Source organism: Bufo gargarizans, chromosome 3 (assembly GCF_014858855.1).
Source record: "Bufo gargarizans isolate SCDJY-AF-19 chromosome 3, ASM1485885v1, whole genome shotgun sequence".
Lineage (NCBI taxonomy): Eukaryota > Metazoa > Chordata > Amphibia > Anura > Bufonidae > Bufo > Bufo gargarizans.
The window spans coordinates 347,265,131-347,290,075 of NC_058082.1; the positions used below are offsets into that span (position 1 = coordinate 347,265,131).

At 40.1% G+C, this 24,945-nt stretch overlaps 1 protein-coding gene across 1 annotated transcript in view; it reads left to right on the top strand.

Moving 5' to 3' along the window:
- The window catches only part of SH3D21 (SH3 domain containing 21), a 99,324-nt gene that overhangs the window by 33,834 nt on the left and 40,545 nt on the right, over positions 1–24,945 (top strand). Inside the window, exons 5-10 of the mRNA XM_044287701.1 lie at positions 139–229; positions 2,064–2,146; positions 3,089–3,128; positions 14,602–14,720; positions 18,128–18,226; positions 21,703–21,748. Coding sequence (XP_044143636.1) covers positions 139–229; positions 2,064–2,146; positions 3,089–3,128; positions 14,602–14,720; positions 18,128–18,226; positions 21,703–21,748 — 478 coding nt within the window. The remainder of the gene's footprint in view (positions 1–138; positions 230–2,063; positions 2,147–3,088; positions 3,129–14,601; positions 14,721–18,127; positions 18,227–21,702; positions 21,749–24,945) is intronic.

Consider the following 24,945-nt stretch of genomic DNA (forward strand, 5'->3'; position numbering starts at 1 on the left):
CGCACCCGCCTCTTATCCGGGCAAAAAACATGACGCCCGTGTGAAAGAGGCCTAACTCTAGCTTCTATGGTGCTCACGTATTGAACTGTAAATCACCCTTGAGATAAGCATTATGCAGTTTCTTCTGGATATTTTCAGATTGAAGATGGTTGGTGGCTGGGCAAGAAGGGAGATTTGGTTGGAGCTTTTCCATCCAACTTTGTGCAAGAAACTTTTGAGCCTCCTCCAGGTATGTCTGACGTGGAAAATTTGAAACCGAACAATCTAAAATGTCTTTGGCTCATTGAATACACACTGATCCATAGTTACTAATACTTTCTAAAAGTAAGGCTGTGTAAACTTAAACTGAATTTCAGGTGCCTATTTCACTATGAGAAGAACAAAAATTAAAGTACATTAGTAAAATTAATCACATTTGCAGTACATTTTGATAAAGTTTAGTTATAAATTTTGGTGCACTTTAATAAATGTGTTGCAAGGCATGTGCACCATTTTTAGTGGCAAATTGTACCAGAATTCTGGAGTATTTTGAAGAGTAAATCTGAATTATATAGCTTTAGGCAAAACTTCCTTACTGAATTTTACAATCATATAATTGTCCATTTTGCACAATACCTTTTGTTAGAAGGATCCCTTGAAAATAGGATAATTAGAGGTTGTGCCACAAGCGGGATCACCAGAGGTCGAATATAATCTAAGCGGAACCTATTTAACACTTTACCGACACTCACTGTAGATATATACGGTGGGTGTCGGGTCTTTAACCCCTTCCCGACCTCCGCTTTTCATGTATGGTGGAGGTTGGGTCTTTAAACATGGTGCCCACTCAGAAGCTGAGCGGGCATCATAGATGCTTGGTGCCTGCCATCTTACATAGCAGACACCCAAATGCAATGTCTGTGATTGGCGATAACGCTGATCATGGACATTTAATCCCTCAGATACTGTGATCAATTGTGCTCACAGCATCTGAGAGGGCTTTCACTGAAAATGGCGGAGCTGTTCAGCTGCTGTAGCAGCCTTGGACCCTCTGAATGCTCAGAGGCCTGCCACAGTTATGTTCCTATGAATCTCACATAGGATGCAATGGTAATTTATTTAAGTCTATGAAACAGGCAATCTGACGACTGCATCTGAATGTCCCCTAGGCAAAGTAAAAAAAAAAAAAAAGTTAAAATATATATATTTTTTTAATGATATATGTCCCACAATGGACAAAGTATTAAGAAATAATACTTGCATGGTGAACGCAGTTATAGAAAAAAATCTATATGGAAAAAATATTTGAAATAAAAGTGATCAATTGATCACTAACAACTACAGATTCCCCCCACATAAATGAACCCTCATGCAGCTTCATACATGTAAATATAAAAAAAAAGTATGGGGGTCAGAATATGATGATGCAAAGAAAAAATACATTGTTTCCAAAATTTTTTGTTTTGTTAAGTATTAAAACACAAGAAAAACTATAAAAACATGGTATTGCTGTAATCGTACTGAAGTAGAGAATGAAGGTAGTATGTCAGTTTTACCGTATAGGGAACGTCGTAAAAACAAAACCCATAAAACTGTGGTGGAATTGCATGTTTTTTCCAATTCCACCCAATTGAATTTTTTTTCCAACTTCTCAGTACAAATTATGCAATATTAAATGGTGACATTAGAAAATACTAATTGTTCTGCAAAAAATCAAGCTCCCATACTTGTGAATGGAAAAATACAAAAATTATGGCCTTGGGAAGGCAGGAAGTAAAAAAATTGAAAATCAGGAAGGGTTAATTCTAATCCCACCAAAGGCAAATGAAACATTACATGTTGCCCACTAAAATCCATGTAATGTTCGGGTGTGCTGGGTTCTCCATCGAAAAATAATCCTTTTTTTGGCTGCTTTGTGCTCTGTCAAACTGATGTGGAGGTATCAGGTACTCCGCTCTATTAATTCAGAGTTCTGCAGTAGGGTATTTTAAAGCAGCTTTATTAAACCCAGCAACCCCTTTAATGCTCTCAAACATTTTTTTTCATACCTCACAATTTATTAGGTTCGCTTTCTTCTTGTGCAGATAATGCAGTCATTTTGAAGAAAAATAATAAGCAAAGACCAAAAGTGTTGGACATAAGCTTTGCCCCTACTGAAGACAGCACGGTAAGACGCTGATGATTGTTACTGAAGTTTACTATACTGAAGAGTAGACAGAACAGAATACATTATACACAGATCAGCCATAATATTAAAACCACTGAAGGGAATAACATAATTGATTGTCATGTGACAATATCACCTGTCATAAGAGGGATATATTAGGCAGCAAGTGAACAGTCAGTTCTTGATGTTGATGTTTTGGAAGCTGCAAAAACAGTGACCTGCTCATGGGTGACTGAGGCCCCTTGATGCACTATGGTAATCCCCCAGTGACTTTTTAGCAGGAAAAGGCATTCAGTCAGACCGCACAAATTGTTCACAAATGGTTTGAAAAGCATAACACAGCATTCAAGGTAATGATTTGACCCAAAAATTTCCTAGATCTCAATCTGATCATGTGTGGAGTGTTCTAAAAAAGCAATTCCGACCTACGGAGGCACCAACTCTCAATTTATAGGACTTAAATGAGTTTGCCAAGTCTAAGTTATTCCCTAAGCACAAAATAGGGGTTAACTAGCTGATCGCAGGGGTCCAAACGTTGGGAACCCCGCTAATCCCAAGAATGGGGGTCCTGTTCCCCCATTCTTATTGAACAACAGCCCGAGCATGCGCCCTGCTGCTCCATTTATTCTCTAAGGAACGCTTGGAGATAGCCGACTGCTGCTGGCACAACCCCTTTAAGGACTTAAAGGATCTGCTGCTAACACCTTGCTGCTAGATGCCACAGAGCTCCTAAAGAGGTCTTGTGGAGCCCATACCTTGATGGGTCATTGCTGTTTGAGGACACAGGAGTATCTAGACATTATTAGATAGGTGGTTTTAATGTTACAGCTTATCAGTGTAAGGTGGTGTCATCTTTTTTTCCTTATGTGTACCATAAATGGTATGAGCCATCTCTGTCCATCCATCCATCCATCCATTTTGTATATGTTTTCTTTATTTCAGATGAAGCAGAATGATAAGGCTGCAGTGAAAAATATAAAAGGTAAAACATTAAAATAAAGGAAATATTTGGTGAACAGTGCACCTAATTAGAATATTTACGGTATATTTTTGTTTAAAACGCTGTTCATGAGGGCTCCTGGAGCTCATAAGCTCTCCATGCCCCTATGGCATTTATTTTGACAATCTCAGCATTATAACTGAGCAACTAAGGCTACTTTCACACTAGCGTTTCTATTTTCCGGTATTGAGATCCGTCATAGGGTCTCAATACTGGAAAAAAACGCTTCCGTTTTGTCCCCATTCATTGTCAATGGGGACAAAACTGAACTGAACAGAACGGCATGCTCAAAAATGCATTACGTTCCGTTCTCATACCGGAGAGCAAACCGCAGCATGCCGCAGTTTGCTTTCCGTCCTGGGATGCAGAGCAAAACAGATCCATCATGACCCACAATGCAAGTCAATGGGGACGAATCCGTTTTCTCTGACACAATGTGACACAATAGAAAACGGATCCATTGACTGTCAATGCAGTTCATGACGGATCCGTCTTGGTTATGTTAAAGATAATACAACCGGATTGTTCATAAAGGACGCAGATGGTTGTATTATCAGTAACGGAAGTGTTTTTGCTGAGCCCTGCCGCATCCAACAAAAACGCTAGTGTGAAAGTAGCCTAAAGAATGTATTGTGCCTGCCAAAGCCCATGTATCTTAGTGTTCACAAGGCCCTAGCTCTGAAACTGACTTTTCTCACATTAACCCATTAAGCACATAGCCAATTATGGTGTAAAGGTTTCTTTTATTTTCACTTCACCACGTTCCGACAGCAACTAAAAACTTTAAAAAGTTAGATTTTTTCATGTTACTATTTTAAAGTGATTTAAATGCAACAATTTTAAGGCTGAATAAAATATCAATTCTGTCATTTTTTTGATTATTTATTAAATTTATTTAATAAATTTCGCTTTTATGGACTTTTTATCTACACATCTATTTTTTTTTCCTAACAAGATTCTTTTTCTGCTTATTTGCACTTTCATTCAAAAATGCATTGTATGCTTTGGGTGTTATAAATAGGGTGATGAAGGTAGTCTGCCTTCCTTTTTTTACACTAGTAGGTGCCATGGTCATATTGACCATTGTTGGCCTTCAGAGTTGAGATGTCAGTTGTCAAAACGTAGTTATTAAAGGGAACGTGTCACATTGACAATGATGTCTGAGCTGCAGGCAGCATGTTTTAGAGCAGTAGGAGCTGATCAGATTGAATAGTTTTATGGAAAAATATTCAGTAAAACTTGTATTTCATTCATTTAAATATCTGCGATTGACAGCTATGTGTATGCACAGTCATAAAGGAAGGCTGCCAATCATTCATAGGGCCGCCTCCCTGACTTCAAAGTCCAGAATGAGCAGTAGTTTAAATGAATAAAATACAAGTTATACTGAATCTTTTCCCATAAAACTATATATCAATCTGCTCAGCTCCTCCTGCTCATGGTGCTTGTAGCTTTGCATTTGAACATTGCATTTTCACGATGACAGGTTGCCTTTAAATTCTTCAGAATATTGTAATATCACTCAGGCTGTGGTGAGCTTTTGGCTTAGTAATCTGTTCTGCAATTTGGTATAATAGCTGAGAATACCTCTTTCTATAATACTCTGCTTTTAACCCGTAGGATACTAGTGCTGTGATCAGGCCCGATCAGCTGCAGGGGTCTGGCAGTCACTGATATCTGGACCGCTGCTGTATGCGCCGGCTTAGGTGAAAACACTGATGCTGGCGAATTAACTCTTGCACTCCCGAGCTGACCGCGGTATCGTGCGTGGTGTCCATCGGGTCCCTGCGCTGCTGTGATGGGGACCCGATGGCAGGGAAGGCAGCCCAATGCTTTCCTTAGGCATCGTGGCTGCCTTCCGTAAGAGCCTGTGAGATCCAGCCCCCTGGATCTCACAGGCAGGAAGCTGTAAGTGTATTACAGTGATCCAATGCATTAGAATACAGAAGTATTGTAATGCATTGTAAAGGGGATCAGATACCCAAAAGTTGAAGTCCCAGAGTAGGACAATTTTTATTTTTTTAAAAAGAAGTAAAAACAAATAACGTTTTACAAAAAATCTAAACTTTTCAAGTAAAAAGAAAAAAAGCGTATTTTCCCCAAAATAAAGTAAATTTTATCAGGTATCGCCGCGTCTGTATCGACCGGCTCTATAAAAATATCACATGATCCACCCCGTCAGATGAATACTGTAATAAAATAAAATTAAACAGCGTCAAAAAAGCTATTTTCTGGTCACCTTGCCTCACAAAAAGTGTAATACCAAGTCTTATGTACCCCAAAATGATACAAATCAAACAGTCATCTCATACCACAAAAAATGAGCCTCTACCTAAGACAATCACCAAAAAAATTAAATAAAATAGGGCTCTCAGAAAATGGCAACACAAAAACAAGATTTTATTTCTGTTAAAAAATGATATTACTGTGTAAAACTTAACAAAATAAAAATGATAGACATATTAGGTATCGCCGCGTCCGTTACAACCTGATCTAAAAAAATATCACATTATATGCCCCCTCAGGTGAATTCTGTAAAAATAATTTTTTTAAAACTATGCCAAAACATTTTTTCCCCTTGCCTCACAAAAGTTTGATTCCAAGCGATCAAAAAGTCTTATGTACCCCAAAATGGTACTAATCAGTCATCTCATCCTGAAAAAAAATGAAACCCTACCTAAGACAATCGCCCAAAAAATAAATAAAAAAAGGCTCTCAGAAAATGGCAACACAAAAACAAGATTTTTTTCTGTTCAAAAATGATTTCACTGTGTAAAACTTAACAATTGTTTTTTTTAAACTATGCCAAAACAGCCATTTTTTTTCACCTTGCCTCACAAAAAGTTTAATAAGACAAAAAGTCTTATGTACCCCAACATGGTACCAATTAAACCAGCACCTCATCCTGCAAAAAATGAGCCCCCACATAAGACAATCACTTAAAAAATAAAAGCTAATGGCAGCCATAAACCTATCCATCAAAATCTGCACTGCAAAAGTCATATGGCGCTCCTTCCGTTCTGAGTCCTGTCATGTGCACCCACAGCAGTTTTCCACCACACATTGCCGTATTTAGGAGAAAATGGGTAACAAATTATGGGGTGCTTTTTCTTCTGTTACCCCTTGTGAAAATGAAAGATTTGGGGCTAAAGCAACATTTTATTGCAAGAAACGAAACTTTTCATTTTTACAGCCAAGTTTTTCCAAATTCTGTAAAACGCTTAGGGGGTCAAAGTAGTCAGTACCCCACTTAATATATTCTTTAAGGGGTGCAGTTTCCAAAATGGTGTACAGTTTTTTAGGGTTTCCACTGTAGGGGTACGTCAGGGTCTCTTCAAATACAAAATGGTGCCTAAAAATCTTTCTAGGGAAATCTGCCTCCAAAATTCATATGGTGCTCCTTTCCTTCTGACCACTGCAACGTGCCCATAGAGCGGTTTACTGCCACATATGGGGTATTTGTGTAAACTGCAGAATAAGAGTAATATATATTGATGTTTATTTTGCTGTTAACCCTTGCTGTGTTGCAAGAAAAAATTGACTAACATAAAAAAATCTACCAAAAAAGTGACATTTTGAAATTTCACCTTCATTTTCCTTTAATTTATGTGGAACACCTCAAGGGTTAACAAAGTTTGTAACATCAGTTTTGAATAATTTGAGGGGTGTAGTTTCTAAAATGGGGTCATTTATGGGTGGTTTCCATTACGTAACCCCCTCAAAATCACTTTATAACTGAATTGGTGCTTAAAAAAAGATTTTGGAATTTTTGTTGAAAATTTGAAAAATATCTTCTAAACTTCTAAGTCTTCTTACGCCCTAAATAAAATGACATTTACAAAATTATGCCAACATAAAGAAGACATATGGAGAATGTTGATTGATAACCATTTTATGAGGTATTACTATCTGTCTTAAAAGTAGAGAAATTCAAATTTAGAAAATTGTGAATTTTTCTAAATTTTTGATTATTTTAAAAATAAAGGTGAAATATATCGACTCAAATTTTCCACTGTCATGAAGTACAATGTGTCACGAGAAACAGTCGCTGAATGGCTTGGATAAGTAAGAGTGTTCCAAAGTTATTACCACATAAAGTGACACATGCCAGATTTTCAAAAATCGGCCTGGGATTTAAGGTGAAAAGTGGCCTGATACTGAAAGGGTTTAATAGAATTCACACATAAACTGTAAAACACAGACTTATGATTGTAACATAGTAACATAGTACATAAGGCCGAAAAAAGACATTTGTCCATCCAGTTCGGCCTGTCATCCTGCAAGTTAATCCAGAGGAAGGCAAAAAAAAAACAACCCTGTGAGGTAGAAGCCAATTTTCCCCACTTTAGGGGAATAAAAAATTCCTCCCCGACTCCAATCAGGCAATCAGAATAACTCCCTGGATCAATGACCCCTCTCTAGTAGCTATAGCCTGTAATATTATTACGCTCCAGAAATATATCCAGGCCCCTCTTGAATTCCTTTATTGTACTCACCAACACCACCTCCTCAGGCAGAAAGTTCCATAGTCTCACTGCTCTCACTGTAAAGAATCCTCTTCTATGTTTGTGTACAAACCTTCTTTCCTCCAGACGCAGAGGATGTCCCCTCGTCACAGTCACAGTCCTGGGGATAAATAGCTGATGGGATAGATCTCTGTACTGACCCCTGATATATTTATACATAGTATTAGAGTATTAGATCTCCCCTCAGTCGTCTTTTTTCTAAAGTGAATAACCCTAATTTTGATAATCTTTCAGGGTACTGTAGTTGCCCCATTCCAGTTATTACTTTAGTTGCCCTCCTCTGAAATCTCTCCAGCTCTGCTATGTCTGCCTTGTTCACAGGCGCCCAGGACTGTACACAGTACTCCATGTGTGGTCTGACTAGCGATTTGTAAAGTGTTCTCATCACGGGCATCTATGCCCCTTTTGATGCAACCCATTATCTTATTGGCCTTGGCAGCAGCTTCCTGACACTGGGTTTTGCAGCTTAGTTTGCTGTTTATTAAAATCCCTAGATCCTTTTCCATGTCAGTGTTGTAAAAAAACATTCCTAGGACCACTCGCTGCTGATAATTGATAAAGTGCTACCAATCACACTATGAATGCACAAATGATCCTTCAGCGAGTGAAAGCAGTTAATGCAGTCAGCTAAATCATTGTTTCTGGGCACCAGATCATGCTGTTAAAATAGGGATCTACTCCCCAAAGGCAATGCTTCTCTATTGGGACCAGCAATCACCGTAGCCATCGCTGCTCTCCTTACAGAGGAGATGATTGCTGCACCTTTCACCTCCAAAGATAAGAAGGAAATATGGTTCTTTCCCAATATTTGTCTTCTGAATCAGCCCATGTAAAAGTGCCTTTAGTCCTTATTATGTGTTTGCTTCTGCCAGGTTTTCATAGGGAAGTGCTTGGCTTGTAGTAGGGCCTGGCTTGGGAAGGACTGCTGTAATTTTACAATCACGCTTCTTAGCAAGATCAGACCTGTTCAGACGTGGTCGCTGAAGCTACTCAATGATAAGGAGGCATCACCCATGTCATTTAACAAGCACAATGTTTTGTAGAGCTCAGCCTGCAAGGATGCATACATTTGGGCGTATTTCCTGATCTTTATGTGTCATTTTAATACATGGAGTAGTTACATTACATTCATTAGGTAGTAGAAACAAAAAGAAAAGGAGCTCATAATGCCAAAGGAATAATACATTTTATTAAAGCATGATTAAAATGACATAAATAGAGAAAATCAATAAGTGTGATGCCGTAAACATGATAAAACAAGAGCGGAGGACAGAAAAAGAAAAGCGCCACCCTGGGAGGGAAGCTCACGGATCAAAGAGTGTATACAATATATATATATACAGCATGGGAATAAATGCTGGATAAATAATCTAACCCATGCAGAAATGGTAAAACAAATGAATACCAGGTGAGACTCCCGTCAACACATATCACTCCTATAGGCAGTAAAAGGTATGCAAACAAAAAAGATGGAAATATACTGCAAACCAATCAATTGGAGACCAAGTATAAATGAATAACAAGGTCAAGTAGCCTACAGAGGGCAGCAGGAGGCAGGAGCTCACCTGAGATGAACCGTGTGTGAAGAGACCCAGGGTGGCGCAACCCCAACGCGCGTTTCGGCGTACCGTAGGAAACTTACCATCCCCTCGCCAGGCTCCTTATAATCACACATGCTGCTACTGCGATAATTATGGTGCTGTACTGCTGTGATGACTTAGAACCAGGCCAAGCTAGCCGAAATTTTCAGTTACCCAGAAATATTATATAATTATCTAAAAAAAATGGATCAGTGTATAATACAGACCATCACTGTGTACCTTCTCTTCCCCTGCACAATATTTGTATGGTTTGCTGTGTACTGAACAGGAACTTAAGACACAATTTAAAGACTTTGCACAATTTAAAGTGTTCTGCTTCGTGTTATTGAACTGTTGTATAACACTAGTCAGACAGTCTAACAATAATTCAGAAGTCAAGAAAAGTGAGACATCAGATCTGTATGTATTCTTTTTTCTAAATAACTGTGTAAAACTACAACATAAGCACAAACAAAACATGTGTTAGTACATTAAACATTATACAACAGCTTCATTCCGTCAGTGAGAGTACTCATGGACACTGCCATCATAAGTCCAGGAATAGCTCAGAGCTACACTGAATGCTGCTTGCTAGATCCAGAAGCAGTCATGAAATGGAATATAGAAAGTTCAAGGTTAAAGGTTACTGTCTCTCTCTCTGTGAAAATGATCACTTCCTATCAAGTCCTGGCATAATAATAACTAACTCTGACCACTAGATGGCAGCAACATCAAAATAACATTGCAGTATAATCCATTACAGTACATTGCATACATTTACTTTCAACAATATGGGCAGAACATAAAGTAATAACTACATGTATGTAAACATTTCAGTGTTTATTTTTTATTGATAACCACACCAAATGTGTGCTTATGTCAGACATACTCTCATTTCTGTTTTGTATATACAGTGGATATAACAAGTATACACACCCCTGTTAAAATGTCAGGTTTCTGTGATGTAAAAAAATGAGACAAAGATAAATCATTTCAGAACTTTTTCCACCTTTAATGCGACCTATTAACTCTACAACTCAATTGAAAAACAAACTGAAATCTTTTAGGTAGAGGGAAGAAAAAATATAAACATAAAATAATATATATAACCCCTTGAGGACCGGGCTCATTTTCACCTTAAGGACCAGGCCATTTTTTGCAAATCTGACATGCCACTTTATGTGGTGATAACTTTAAACGCTTTTACTTATCTAGGCCATTCTGAGATTGTTTTCTCGTCACGTATTGTACTTCATGACAGTGGTAAAATTGAGAAAAATAAATACATTTTAATGTATAAAAAAATTCCAAATTTAACAAAAATGTGGAAAAATTTGTTAATTTCCAAATTTTAATTTCTCTACTTTTATAATAGATAATAATACCTCCAAAATTTTTTATTATATGTCTACTTCATGATTGGATCATTTTGTGAATGCCATTTTATTTTTTGGGGATGTTAGAAGGCTTATAAGTTTAGAAGCAAATCAGAAAATTTTTGAAAACCACTTTTTCAGGACCAGTTCAGGTCTGAAGTCACTTTGTGAGGCTAACATAATAGAAACCACTCAAAATTTCACTTTTTTAGCAGATTTTCCATTTGAATCCATTTTTTCCAGTTACAAAGCAAGGGTTAACAGCCAAACAAAACTCTATATTTATGGCTCTGATTCTGTAGTTTACAGAAACACCCCATAAGTGGTTGTAAACTGCTGTACGGGCACACGGCAGGGCGCAGAAGGAAAGGAATGCCATACGGTTTTAAGAAGGCAAATTTTGCTGGACTGGTTTTTTGACACCATGTCCCATTTGAAGCCCCCCTGATGCACCCCTTGAATACTACGGGATAGGGTGACAGTTTTGTTGGTACTATTTTAGGGTACATATGATTTTTGGTTGCTCTATATTACACTTTTTGTGAGGCAAGGTAACAAGAAATAGCTGTTTTGGCACCGTTTTTATTTTTTGTTATTTACAAAATTCAGATCATGTGTTATTTTTTTAGAGCAAGTTGTCACAGACACGACAATACCATGGTTGTTTCAGTTTTACATAGCAAAGCATATTTTTTTACGATTCTTTAGTGTCTCCACATTCTAAAAGCCATAGTTTTATTTATTTTTTTGGGCAACTGTCTTGTGTAGGGGCTCATTTTTTTCGGGATGAGATGACGGTTTGATTGGTGCTATTTTGGGGTGCGTATGACTTTTTGATCGCTTGCTATTACACTTTTTGTGATGTAAGGGGACAAAAGATAGCTTTTTTTTACACATTTTTTTTTTAAATGGTATTCACCTGAGGGGTTAGGTCATGTGATATATTTATAGAGCAGGTTAATACGGACGCGGCGATACCTAATATGTCAGCTTTTCTTTTAAATGTAAGTTTTACACAATTATTTCATTTTTGAAACAAAAAAAAAATCATGTTTTAGTGTCTCCATAGTCTGAGAGCCATAGTTTTTTCAGTTTTTGGCCGATTATCTTGGGTAGGGTATGATTTTTGCTGGATGAGATGACGGTTTGATTGGCTCTATTTTGGGGTGCGTATGACTTTTTGATCGCTTGCTATTACACTTTCTGTAATGTTAGGTGACAAAAAATATTTTTTTAACACAGTTTTTACTTAATTTTGTTTACGGTGTTCATCTGAGGGGTAGGTCATGTGATATTTTTATAGGGCAGGTTCTTACGGACGTGGCAATAGCTAATATGTATTTTTTTTGTTTACTTAAGTATTACACAATAACAGCTTTTTTTAAAACATGGCTCCATATTCTGAGCCATAGATTTTTTTATTTTTTTAACGATTGTCTGAGGTAGGGGCTCATTTTTTGCGGGATGAGGTGACCGTTAGATTGATACTATTTTGGTGGGCATACGCCTTTTTGATCGCTTGCTGTTGTACTTTTAGTGATGTAAGGTGACAAAAAAATTATTTATTTAGCACAGTTTGTTTAGTTTTTTTTCCGGTGTTCATCTGAGGGGGACTTCAATTTTTGAGAGTCCGATCCCCTTTACAATGCATTCCAGTACTTCTGTATTGGAATGCATTGGCTGTATGAGTAATACTACTGCCTGTGAGATCCAGGGGGCTGGATCTCACAGGCTCTTCACTGGAAGGCAGCCCCGATGCCTAAGGAAGGCATCACGCTGCCTTCCATGCCATCGGGTCCCCATTACAGCAGCATGGGGACCCGATGGCAGCGCCGTTCCCCGCCGGAATGACCCGTAAACGCTGCAAACCGCAGGTCTCAATTGACCTGCGGTTTGCAGCTATTGCTGATACGGGAGGGGGGTCACAGGACCCCCCTCGGCATTGTCACAGAGTGCCTGCTCAATGATTTCAGCAGGCACTCTGTTCCGATCACTGCCTGCCGCGCAGCGGTGATTGGAAATACACAGGGCGTACCTGTATGCCCTGTGTCCTTAAGTACCGGGACATCAGGACATACCTGCTCACCATGTGTCCCCAAGAGGTTAAACTAATACTTGGTTGAAGCACCTTTTGATTTTATTACAGCACTCAGTCTTTTTGGGTATCAGTCTATCAGCATGGCACATTTTGACTTGGGTGATTTGCCCACTCTTCTTTGCAAAAACACTCCAAATCTGTCAGATTGCGAGGGCATCTCCTGTGCACAGCCCTCTTCAGATCACCCCACAGCTCTTCAATCGGATTCAGGTCTGGGCTCTGGCTGGGCCATTCCAAAACATTAATCTTCTTCTGGTGAAGCCATTCCTTTGTTGATTTGGATGTATGCCTTGGGTTGTTGTCATGGTGAAAGATGAGGTTCCTCTTCATGTTCAGCTTTCTAGCAGAAGCCTGAAGGTTTTGTGCCAATATTGACTGGTATTTGGAACTGTTCATAATTCCCTCTAGCTTAACTGAGGCCCCAGTTCCAGCTGAAGAAAAACAGCCCCAAAGCACATTATTTTAGTTTTTTTTGTTTTCTTCCGTCCGCCTAAAATATTTCAGTTTGTTTTTCAATTAAATGGTAGAGTTTATAGGTCACATGAAAGGTGGAAAAAGTTTTTAAATGATTTATCTTTGTCTCATTTTTTACATCACAGAAACCTGACATTTTAACAGGGGTGTGTAGACTTTTTATATCCACTGTATATACATCAATAAAAAAACATGTATATGTATACTATCTGTATACTTTTTATATTATCAATATGAAGGATCTATCAAAAAGGGTATGCCGTTGTATACAGCTGGCATCTGATTAAGAGATTAGTTTTTGGTCAAAAAGGATAACATATACAAATGTGTGCCAATATGCTTAGATCTGTCTGCAATTCCATTACAAAAAAAAGTTTAACTTATACTTTATTTGTGGTTTCCTTGTTTCCTGGTTTTTGTGATAAGCATAGCAGCTGAGCCTACACTTTTAAGTACTGTCAAAAAATTATCTGGGCATAAATCTGCCAGCATAGCATTTAAAAATAGTCTACCCTACATTGCAGCACTTACGGTACTATGCAGGTCAAACTGCCTGTTCGCTTCACCTCCTGGAGGCCAAATGGACAAATCTTGTATTGATGGTCCCTAGTTTTGTTGATAAGAGAATACAAATCACTAAATATAGCAATAGGGATAGCTTTGGTGTTCTTCTAGAGAAAGTTCAGAAACATCAAAATAAATTATTTTAGGACCCTTAAAACTTAACTTTTAATAAAGATAACATTAAAATTGCCCAATGTACCTAGGCGAATGATAATAAATATACATGGTCAAAGATGTGGCCCAACTGCCACTGAGCGTGTGTCATTCACTGGATAATCCCAGTGATGGAATGTGTAAATAGCTTAGAAAAAGGCAAAACCTAAGGCGGTAATAGTGGCAGAACTAGGAGGCCTGGGGCAATTATGTAAGTGCCAGGGAGAAGAAAGAAAAAACTTTTCCTGTACATGCCCTAACTAGGCCTCAGCCCAGGGGCAATCCCTAATGGTGGGATTTCCCCATCCTCGTAACTACCCTATTTGACCCTAGGAAGCCCTGAATGATAGAAAATACCCTGGATGGAGGGTAGATAGAAAAGATAATTACAGAGTATCCCTTGAGAGTAATTAGTATTACCAACTCAGTGAGTAATAGGCACACAAACCCCGTTGTACTATCTATACAGACAAAACAGGAAGAATGTGGGTGTCTATAATATGGCTGCTCTAGCAAAGTTTTTATAAACAAAATATAGCAGAAACAAAAAACCTGCAAGTTGTAAGTACAGACTTACAACTAATTAATCAATCCAATATAAAACACAAGAGACATTCCCTGTGAAATGCAACATACCTATTTGGGAATTGATAGAATCATGGTTGTAATTTGCTTCTTCTACAGATTCATCCTCTGGGCCAGTTCCTATCAGTGAATTTGCCAGGGTTATGTTTGACTATGTCTCCACTCTGCCTGATGAGCTAGCCCTGAAAAAGGGGGATGTGGTGGCAGTTATCAGTAAGGTATGTCACCCTTATATGGTTTTTAAATTAGGATTATTTTTTTGAATGCTAGTGAATTTATTGTAACTTCTTGACACTGATCAACACAAAAGAGCTCATAAAGAAACCTTCCTACTGATTGGCCACATTTATCCTCAGCACCTTCCACTGTACCCTAAGTATAAAGCCAGAACTATGCTGAAATAGACATTCATGATAATGTTATGGAATGGCCAAATCAGGTCTGGCTATTTACAATTTACTCCACAATGACCACATGTACAAAGCTGAAAGAAACATGACCGCTCAGTAATTGCTCTAAAAGTACCTTTCCTATCCTAATTACTTACTAAAAGGGGTCTATGATATCACACCAAGAAGAGGCTCCCATTTCAGTGTTCACTGGGTCCCTGTTGGTCTCTTGTTCCTGGTACCAGCTCGACACACAAGAAATGCCTAGAGATGTCTGCTCAGCTAATCACAGGCCGTTGTCATGACCTACCTTAGCCAGTGATTGGATGAATAGACATTTCATGACATTTCCTGTGTATTGAGTTGGAACCAAGAAACAGAGACCAACAGGGATCCGAATGATTTTTTTTATAGCAATCTAAATTTCTGAAGATTTCTTTTCCACCTGGACAACCCCTTTAAAGATAGAAAATGAAGATTTATAGAAGTGATGCAAAAAGGGAAAAAAGGCCCAAATTATTCTGGTTAGCCACCACATTTGTGTCTGCAGTCATCTACAGTGAAAGTATGGATTGTTGTTTACAACAGCTGGAGGGCCGGTTGAGCATCCCTAAGTTATAGGATACCTTCACATTTATGGGTCCACTTTTACAATATAAACATAAGCAGAGAGTCCTGTTTGCAATCTACAAAGAACAAGGGGTTAAATAGGAACAATGTTTTTGTTGTATTACTGCATTTGCACATATCAAAATGTAAGATTAAAGTAAAATGTGTAAAGAAGTGCATAGATATTGTAAAGCAAGGTGTAAGTTATATACAGGATAGCCTTAAGACAGGAAGTGGGGAACAAGTGATGTACTTCATTAGCTAGGTACTGGGGCATGCTCCCTTGAAGAGGTGGCATTTTAGAGACGGGTTAAGTAACCACAATGTACATGGTTTACTTATTTTGCAGCATGTTGATCACGACAGATGAGTATTCATTTCCATGGGGATCACACAAATGCCTAAGTGTATCAGTCTTTATCAGTTCTGTCTTGATCATTTTTTTTATGAGATCTTTCATACCCAGTTGTATATGTCATTGAATTATTGGGTGACGGGCTGAAAAAAACACTGATTGAAACTGAAATCAGCTTATCATTAACGTGGCATTTCTATTATGTGAAGTTATCCCCTATCTACAGGATAGAGGATAATAATTAGATCGGTGGGACATCCTACCACTAGGACTTCAATGATCATGAGAACAGGGACTTAGTAAACCTTGGAGACCTACAAAATTAACTGAGTGGTCGGACAGGCATGTACGCAGCAAATCAATTTTTTTCTATGGGAATTCTGGAGATAGCCATCTCAGCTATCCTGCACATAGGGGATAACTTCACATAACTGGAGTACCCCTTTGACCTTTCATTAAGTTGCTGAGAGAAAAAAAGTACTGTAAAAAATATTCTTCTATTAAAATAAAAATGTAAGAAATGCAGAACTCAATTCCTCACATACGTCCCCTAAAAAGGATTTTATTTCAATATCTGTGAACTGATTTTCTGGAAATAGAGTTTTTAGACCACAGGCCAATTTAGCTTCTTTAGCCACAGTGTGGTCTATGCAAAAGATATCACTCAGTGCATGAATTTTATTTAGGTGTTCTAAGTCCAGTCACAAACCACCACCTTAGGCCCTGCACTAAGTATTACAGGGTGTATCGGTGTTCCTTTAGAACTAGTTCTAGAAAATGTTACTAAACTGGTTCCACATGTATAAACCATAACCATGGTTTAATTTGTTGATTTAAATGACAGGACTTTCTCACTGTAGTTAATAAAGAAAAAAACTTAAATCTCCAATAAAGCTGTGTCGCATAGGTCACGATGTAGTTTAAAAATAAGTGCAGCTAAACCCCAAAGTAATCACATCAGTGCTTAAAGGGGTTCCTCTGGATAGATCATCAGCATCTGATTGGTGGGGGTCCGACACCCGGGACCCCCGCCGATCAGCTGTTTGAGAAGACAGCGGCGCTCCAGGAGTGCTGCGGCCTTCTCACTGTTTACCGCTGGCCGAGTGAAGTCATGACTAGTATCAACTGGCCTGGGCGGGGCTAAGCTAGCTCCAATCAAGTGAACAGAGCTTAGCCCCACCCAGGCCAGTGATACTAGTCACTGGGCCTGCAGTAAACAGTGAGAAGGCCCCTGGAGCGCCGCTGTCTTCTCAAACAGCTGATCGGCGGGGGTCCCGGGTATCGGACTCCCGCCGATCAGATGCTGATGATCCAGAGGATAAATCATCAGCTTATACTAACTGCAGAACCCCTTTAATTTCAGCAACCACAATGATTCCCTACTTGTTCAGTAGAGGCAGCAGTGACCCCCGCTCTTCCCTAGTATTCACAGCAGTGCCGGCCCAAATACTTACAGCAGGGTCTTACTCTTCCACGGTAGTCGTAGCAGAACCTCTTCCATTTCTTCAGTAGTCACATTAGTGTCCACCCTTCTCCCAGTGGTAACAGCAGTCCCATTCCCTAGTAGTCACAACAGTGCTTCATTCTTTTCTATACAGTCACACTTTCTTTAAGGATCACAGCTTGATGTTACTGTGGCAGTGCCTCTCTCCCCTAGTAAAACCAGTGTCTCTCTTCTACCTCCAATATTTCTCCAATTTACTCCACTAATTACAGCAGTATTCCCCATTTAGTTACATGATGTGATTACTTTGGGGTTTAGCTGCACATATTGTTTCAGAATTTTTTAAACTACAATGTGACCTATTCAAATTGTATCTAGTAATCACAGAATCACCCCCTTACCTTACAGCACAGTTGATTTCCTCTAACCCAGTAATTACAGCAGTGCCTGTCTCCCATAGTAATCACAACAGTGCCTCTCTTCTCCAGTAGTCATAGCAGTGTATTCACCTTCTTCCTCCAGTGGCCACAGCAGTGACAAATTCTAACCCCCAGTACCGTGTTGTTTCTCAAACGGGTTGTCCATTTTGGACAATCCCTTTTTGTTCGATGTGTTACCCAGATAACAGAGTGTTTCGCAGCCCGGACCCCCAGTGATTCACTGAAATCTGCATGGGAACTTGGCAGATATGTCTGGTTCTTCAGAGTGCAAAATGCTCTTTCTAGTCAATAACCACTCAGGCTAATAGATGGGAGTCCTCTATTAACCCAGAATGTTCTATTCCAAACCCGATATACGTTTTGTAATATTGTTTGCCTCTCTACACAGGAGACAGAAGATGAAGGCTGGTGGCGAGGGGAACTTAATGGAAAAACTGGGGTGTTTCCAGATAACTTTGTGATACTTATACCTCCAAACTCACAAATTGTAAGTGTAAGCAGCTTTGTTGGCTGTTAAATGTACATCTGATGACAGGTAGCCATGTGCATTGATTTTATTTACCTTGTGGTCATGAATGTTTCACTGACCATGAATGGGGTTGGAAATCTCACTAGTGTATACCACTTTATAGTCTAGTAATTTAGTGATCTTTGTACGATCAGGGATTTTTGGCAATAGCACATTGTTCATCCCCATAAATCAATGACTTTGACACATTTGCTGTAGCATGAGATGTGACACTCACCCTTCTATTGCTGAACTCTGTAGTGCACAACCACTTCCTGTTCTATAATACATTGTGGCAACAATCTATTACACCACAAGACGACTGTTTAGCAGTTTACAGAGATACCATAGTGTGTATTTCTTTCCGCATCATAGTATCAGTATTTCTATACTTCTTTATATCATCAGTATTGCTACTGTGGACTAATATAAAGCTCACACAGGCTGATATTGTAAGGTTGTGCACAGGTGCACACATGCAAACTGTGCTGCAAAAACGAACTTCACTTGATTTTGGCTGTAACATTGTATATGTGTAAAATGATGATCTAGCTGTTGGGAAGTCTCTACGACAATGCTCCTATGATTAAATAAAATTTGCTAAATATCTCTTCTAAAGAGATAAGGAAGTTATCTTTCTAGTGCCTCCTAAGATGGCTTTCCTCTAAATCAGGCCTCATGCACACGACCGTTGTGTGCATCCATGGCCGTTGTGCCGTTTTCAGTTTTTTTTTCGCTGACCCATTGACTTTTAATGGGTCCGTGGAAAAATCGGAAAATGCACCGTTTTGCAGCCAAGACCGTGATCCGTGTATCCTGTCCGTCAAAAAAATAGGACCTGTCCTATTTTTTTGACGGACAACGGTTCACGGATCCATTCAAGTCAATGGGTCAGTGAAAGAACACGGATGCACACAAGATTGGCATCCGTGTCCGTGATCCGTGGCCGTAGGTTACTTTCATACAGACGGATCCGAAGGTCCGTCTGCATAAAAGCTTTTTCAGAGCTGAGTTTTCACTTCATGAAAACTCAGATCCGACAGTATATTCTAACACAGAGGCGTTCCCATAGTGATGGTGACGCTTCTAGTTAGAATATACAACGAACTGTGTACATGACTTCCCCCTGCTGCCTGGCACCAATGTTAATAATGCAATAGAGGGAGGGAGGGGGGGGGGCCAGGGGAGGCCGCACACTGCCACCAATGTTAATAATGCAATAGAGGGAGAGAGGGGGGCCGGGGGAGTCCGCACACTGCCACCAATGTTAATAATGCAATAGAGGGAGGGAGGGGGGGCCGGGGGAGGCCGCACACTGCCACCAATGTTAATAATGCAATAGAGGGAGGGAGGGGGGCCGGGGGAGGCCACACACTGTCACCAATGTTATTAATGCAATAGAGGGAGGGAGGGGGGGCCGGGGGAGGCTGCACACTGGCCACCAATGATATTCAAAACTGGGGAGGGGGGGGGGGTCTGCCCCCTGCTGCCTGGCAGCCCCCTGATCTCTTACAGGGGGCTATGATACGCACAATTAACCCCTTCAGGTGTGGCACCTGAGGGGTTAATTGTGCTGATCACGGCCCCCTGTAAGAGATCAGGTGCTGCCAGGCAGCAGGGGGCAGTCATGTACACAGTTTGTAGTATATTCTAACTAGAAGCGTCCCCATCACCATGGGAACACCTCTGTGTTAGAATATACTGTCGGATATGAGTTTTCACGATGTAACTCATATCTGACAGTATATTCTAACATAGAGGCGTTACCATGGTGATGGGGACGCTTCAAGTTAAAATATACCATCGGATTGGAGAAAACTCTGATCCGATGGTATAAAAGAGACTCCAGACTTTACATTGAAAGTCAATGGGGACGGATCCGTTTGCAATTGCACCATATTATGTCAATGTCAAACGAATCCATCCCCATTGACTTGCATTGTAATTCAGGACGGATCCGTTTGGCTCCGCACGGCTAGGCAGACACCAAAACTACTTTTTTTTCATGTCCGTGGATCCTCCAAAAATCAAGGAAGACCCACGGATGAAAAAACAGTCACGGATCACGGACCTACGGACCCCGTTTTTGCGGACCGTGAAAAAAAACTGTTGTGTGCATGAGGCCTCACTGTCAGAAAACATAGGAACTTTGTTATCAAGACTGGAATGTGCTATGCCAGTCTTGATAGGGCCTGCGCTGCCGGAGGAGGCATGTCATTTATGTTAATCTTATTATCTTTGGTGCTTTTTAAAAAAAATTCTACTAAGCCTAATAATATGCTTATATTTCCTGTTCTGTAGAAATCGCTTTTCAGTAGTCATCCTATTATCATCACAGACAGGATTACAGTGAAAGTTAACCCCTTTATATAGATAACTCAAGATCCTCCATTCACAATAGGTGATTTTACAGCTTATACACCCCCCGCACAATGATCTCTGCACAGTTGATAGAGCATGTCTCGAATACTCAGTGGACATCTGTCTATTTTGCTTATGGTCCATGTGGCTATTGGGAAGCACAGCTCTGAACCCATCCTAATCATGCACTGAAAATAAAATAAAATCATGTACAATCAGAAAATGAAGACAGATTAGAAAAAAGAAAAAAAATTATTTGCAAATCAACCCTTAAAGGGGTATTATCATCTTAATGATCACTGTTAAATTTGTTAATGATTTAACAGTGATCATTTTTCTAAATATATTAATTAACAAATCCCCACCCCTTAGAAAAAAATAAACCTATACTTACCTGACTGTTGTCTTCCGTCTCCCCTGGTTACGGCCACCGCTCTTCTCAGGAATCGCGGTGGCCGCGCGTGCGCAGACGTCTTCTTTTCTTCTCCCGGCCGGCCGCGCGCTGTACTGAACGCGCACGCCGAGTCCGCGCATGCGCCCCGGTGACTTCTTCCTGGCAAGTATACTATACTGGCCAGGAAGAAGTCACCAGGGGGCATGCGCGGACTCGGCGTGCGCGTTCAGTACAGCGCGCGGCCCGGCCGGGAGAAGACATCAATGAATATGGAGCCCGCCCCCTGCCGAAACCAGGAAGTGGAACAGGTAAGTATAAACCTGCGTCTTGAGAAAACCCCTTTAAAGGGAATCAGTCACCATGATCTTGGTCTATCTGCAGTACTACATGGGTAATACTACAAATAAGCAGTCCAGATCAAAAAAATTTACTGTCCCACTGCACTTCAATCCCCCACAATCGGAGCTCTAAGTTGTGCTGACTGAAATTGTCACTGCAGTGCGCATGTACTGGAGTCCTCTCCATTATGTTAGTGCAGCACAGCAGTCCAGGCTGTGAAATCCAGCGTCGGATTAGGCACTGACAGTGGTTGTCTGTTGGTGGGTCTTTGAAGACTGTTACACAGTCAGAGTCTAGTGTCCAAAAGTTGGACAGCAGCACTATTTAGTCATGTCATTTTTTTTATTATTAACATTTGCAGAAATCCAGCAAACCTCCTACACGAACTGCCACACTGAAAGGACCAGGTAAGCTATAAACTTCAATAAAATTTCTCAAGTATGCACTATATGAATAAGAGTATTGGGTCTCCTACTATGACATCCCATTGTAAGTCCCTAGGCATTAATGTAGATTTGGTCTCCCTTCTGCAGCTAAAACAGCTACTCTACTGGGAAACAAGATTTTGGAATGTGTCTGTGAATTTTTGCCTATTCATCTAAAAGAGCATTTGTGAAGTCAGACACTGATTTTGGACAAGTACCTGGCTCACAATCCCCACTCTAGTTCATCTCCAAGGTGTTCGATGAGGTTGAGGACAGGGTTCTGTGCTGGCCAGTCAAGTTCTTCCACACCAAACCATGCCTTTATGGACCTTGCAGGCGGGCCTTCCCCAAACTATTCATACAAAGTTGGAAGCATGCAATTGTGCAAAAATGTCTTGGTATGCTGAAGTGTTAGGATTTCCCTTTATTATTATTATTTATTTAAAATCGCCATTAATTCCATGGCGCTGTACATAAAGTGAGGGTTACACATACATAATATAAAAAACACAAGTACAATAAGCATCAAACTATTAACTAACTGGCACAGAAGGGGAGAGGACCCTGCCCGCGAGAGCTTACAATCTACAAGGGAAGGGGAAGGACACAGTAGGTGAGGGCAGAACCTGCTCATCTTGTTGTATGGTGACAGCATGCTCATTGTAGATGGTAGGCTTTTCTGAGGAGGTGGGTTATCAGGTTGATTTTAAAGGTTTGAATGTTAAGAGAGAATCTGATGTGCTGGGGGAGTGAGTTCCAGAGTATGGGGGATGCACATGAGACATCTTATATAAAATTGTGTGAAGAACAGATGAGAGGAGAACAAAGAAGGTCCTATGAGGATCAAAGATTACTTGTGGGGATCTATCTGGAAAGCAGGTCAGAGATGTAAGGAGGAGACAGGTTGTGGATGGCCTTATATGTAGTTCGCTGGGCAATGAGGAGCCAATGAAGGGATTTGCAGAGGTGAGCAGCAGAGGAGAAATAAGCGGAGAGGTAGATTAACCAGGCAGCAGAGTTGAGGATAGATTGGAGGCCACAGAGGAGGATGTTGCAGTAGTGGGAGGAGAAGGGGTCTAGGGGAACCTCTGAAAAACAATCCCATAGCATTATCCCTCTTCCACTAAACTTCACAGTTGGCACAATGCAGTCAGGCAGGTACCATTCTCCTGGCATCCGTTACACCCAGACTCGTCCATCAGACTGCCAGATTGGGGGGAAGTATAATTTGTCACTCCATAGAACATTTCCACTGCTCCATTGGTGGTGTGCTTTACATCACCCATCTGACATTTGGTATTGCACTTGGTGATATAAGACTCGCATGCAGCTGCTCAGCCACGGAAACTCATGCCATGAAGCTCATAGTGTTTGTGCTGATGTTCATGCAAGCAGAGGATTGGAACTCTGCAGTCAGCAAAGAGTAGTGGTGACTTTTACGCACTCAGTGACCCTGTAACTTTATGTGGTCTCCACTTCATGGCTGAGTTGCTGTGGTTCCTAAACTCTCCCATTTTGCAATAACACCACTCACAATTGGAATATCTAGGAGGGAAGAAATTTCACAAGCTAATTTGTAACATTGGTGACATCCTATTCCAGTACCACGCTGGATTTCAGGGAGCTCTTTAGAACGAGCCATTCTTTCACTAGTGTGTGTAAAGGCAGACTGCATGTCTAGGTGCTGATTTCTATACACCTGTGTCAATGGGACTGAATGAAACAATTATTTATTAAGAAGGCCTGGACTGGACTTGGATTTCAACATGTTTGAGCTTTTGTTTTCAGAGGCGCAGATAAGCCACCGCCAAACGGGTCTGGAAGTAGCTTATTCTCTACTGCCCACTGAAAAAACATGCATGCTTGGCCCAGCGCTTTTTTAGAGTGGCCACTTTTAAAATACAGTTTCAAATATTATTATATGTAAAACTATATTGGGGAATTGCCTAAAACGCAGAATCACCTACTTTAGTTACCTAAGTGACCCATTAATTAATGTTAAATGGATTGTCTGTTACTGACAACCACTGTTCATCTTCCTGAGGCCTCATGCACATGACCGTATCCGTTTTGCAGTCCAGATATCTTGGATCCACAAAATACAAATACCGCCGGTGTTGCATCTGCATTTTTTGTTGACCCATTAAGATTTTCTTTTACTAAAACTAAGGGCCCTAGCCCAACCCCTGAAAAACAATCCCATAGTATTATCCCTCCACCACCAAACTTCACAGTTGGCACAATGCGAATGCTACACAGACGGTATCAGTATTTTGAGGATCCGAGATTTGCAGGCTGACAAACAGATACAATCGTGTGCATGAGATCTCAGGCACATGGACAGTGGTTGTCCGTAAGAGACCATCCATTAAATATTATTGAATGGGTCACTTAAACTAAAGTATGTGATTTTCATTTTTAGCAAATGCACCCAGGCTTTGGTGCCAGAGGGAGCCCAAAGGCTTCTTTGCCACATAAGAAGACATCAGTAATGGTACAGTACTTGGTAGATGTGGAACCCTGTTAGAGATTTTGAGTCCTAGGGCTATGAGTTACGTCTCTGAATACCTTGTTTTAGACTAATTCAGTGACTTGGTTCCTGTATGATCAATGAAGTGGTTAGTGTACAATAATAGGATTATCAGATGGCTCAGTGCTAAGACTTAGATTGATATCTGGTGTTGGTCACCACAGAAATACATAGCAGTAGCAGCATCTTTCAACTCATGCAGAAAAAATAAAAAAATAAAAACCTTATTACATCAAATACACTCGAGCTCCCACATTTCTGAAGTGGAAGTCATACCACCAGGTTGTCTAATTTCACAGTATCTCTACTACAGTGTCCAGTATATACTAAGATTTGATAGATTATACAACTCTGCTTTTATTTCTTTAGTTATGTGTTTTAGTGGTTTTATTCTTATCTATATTTTTTTTTACTCTTTATTTTTGTTACTCTTTTGTTGCTTTTCCCTTTGGTATATTTTGCCAACTGTACTTAACAATTCTCATAGCTCCTAGTGTTGTCACTGTGTCTTGATGGTACAGATAAACAATTGTACAGTATCGGGACAATCAGGGTGCCTGGTATGTAGCCCTTTGCCTAGGTCTAGTGACCACAACCCTGTCTAATTTCTACAGATTAATACATTCTTTGAAAAGGACATAAAAATTTA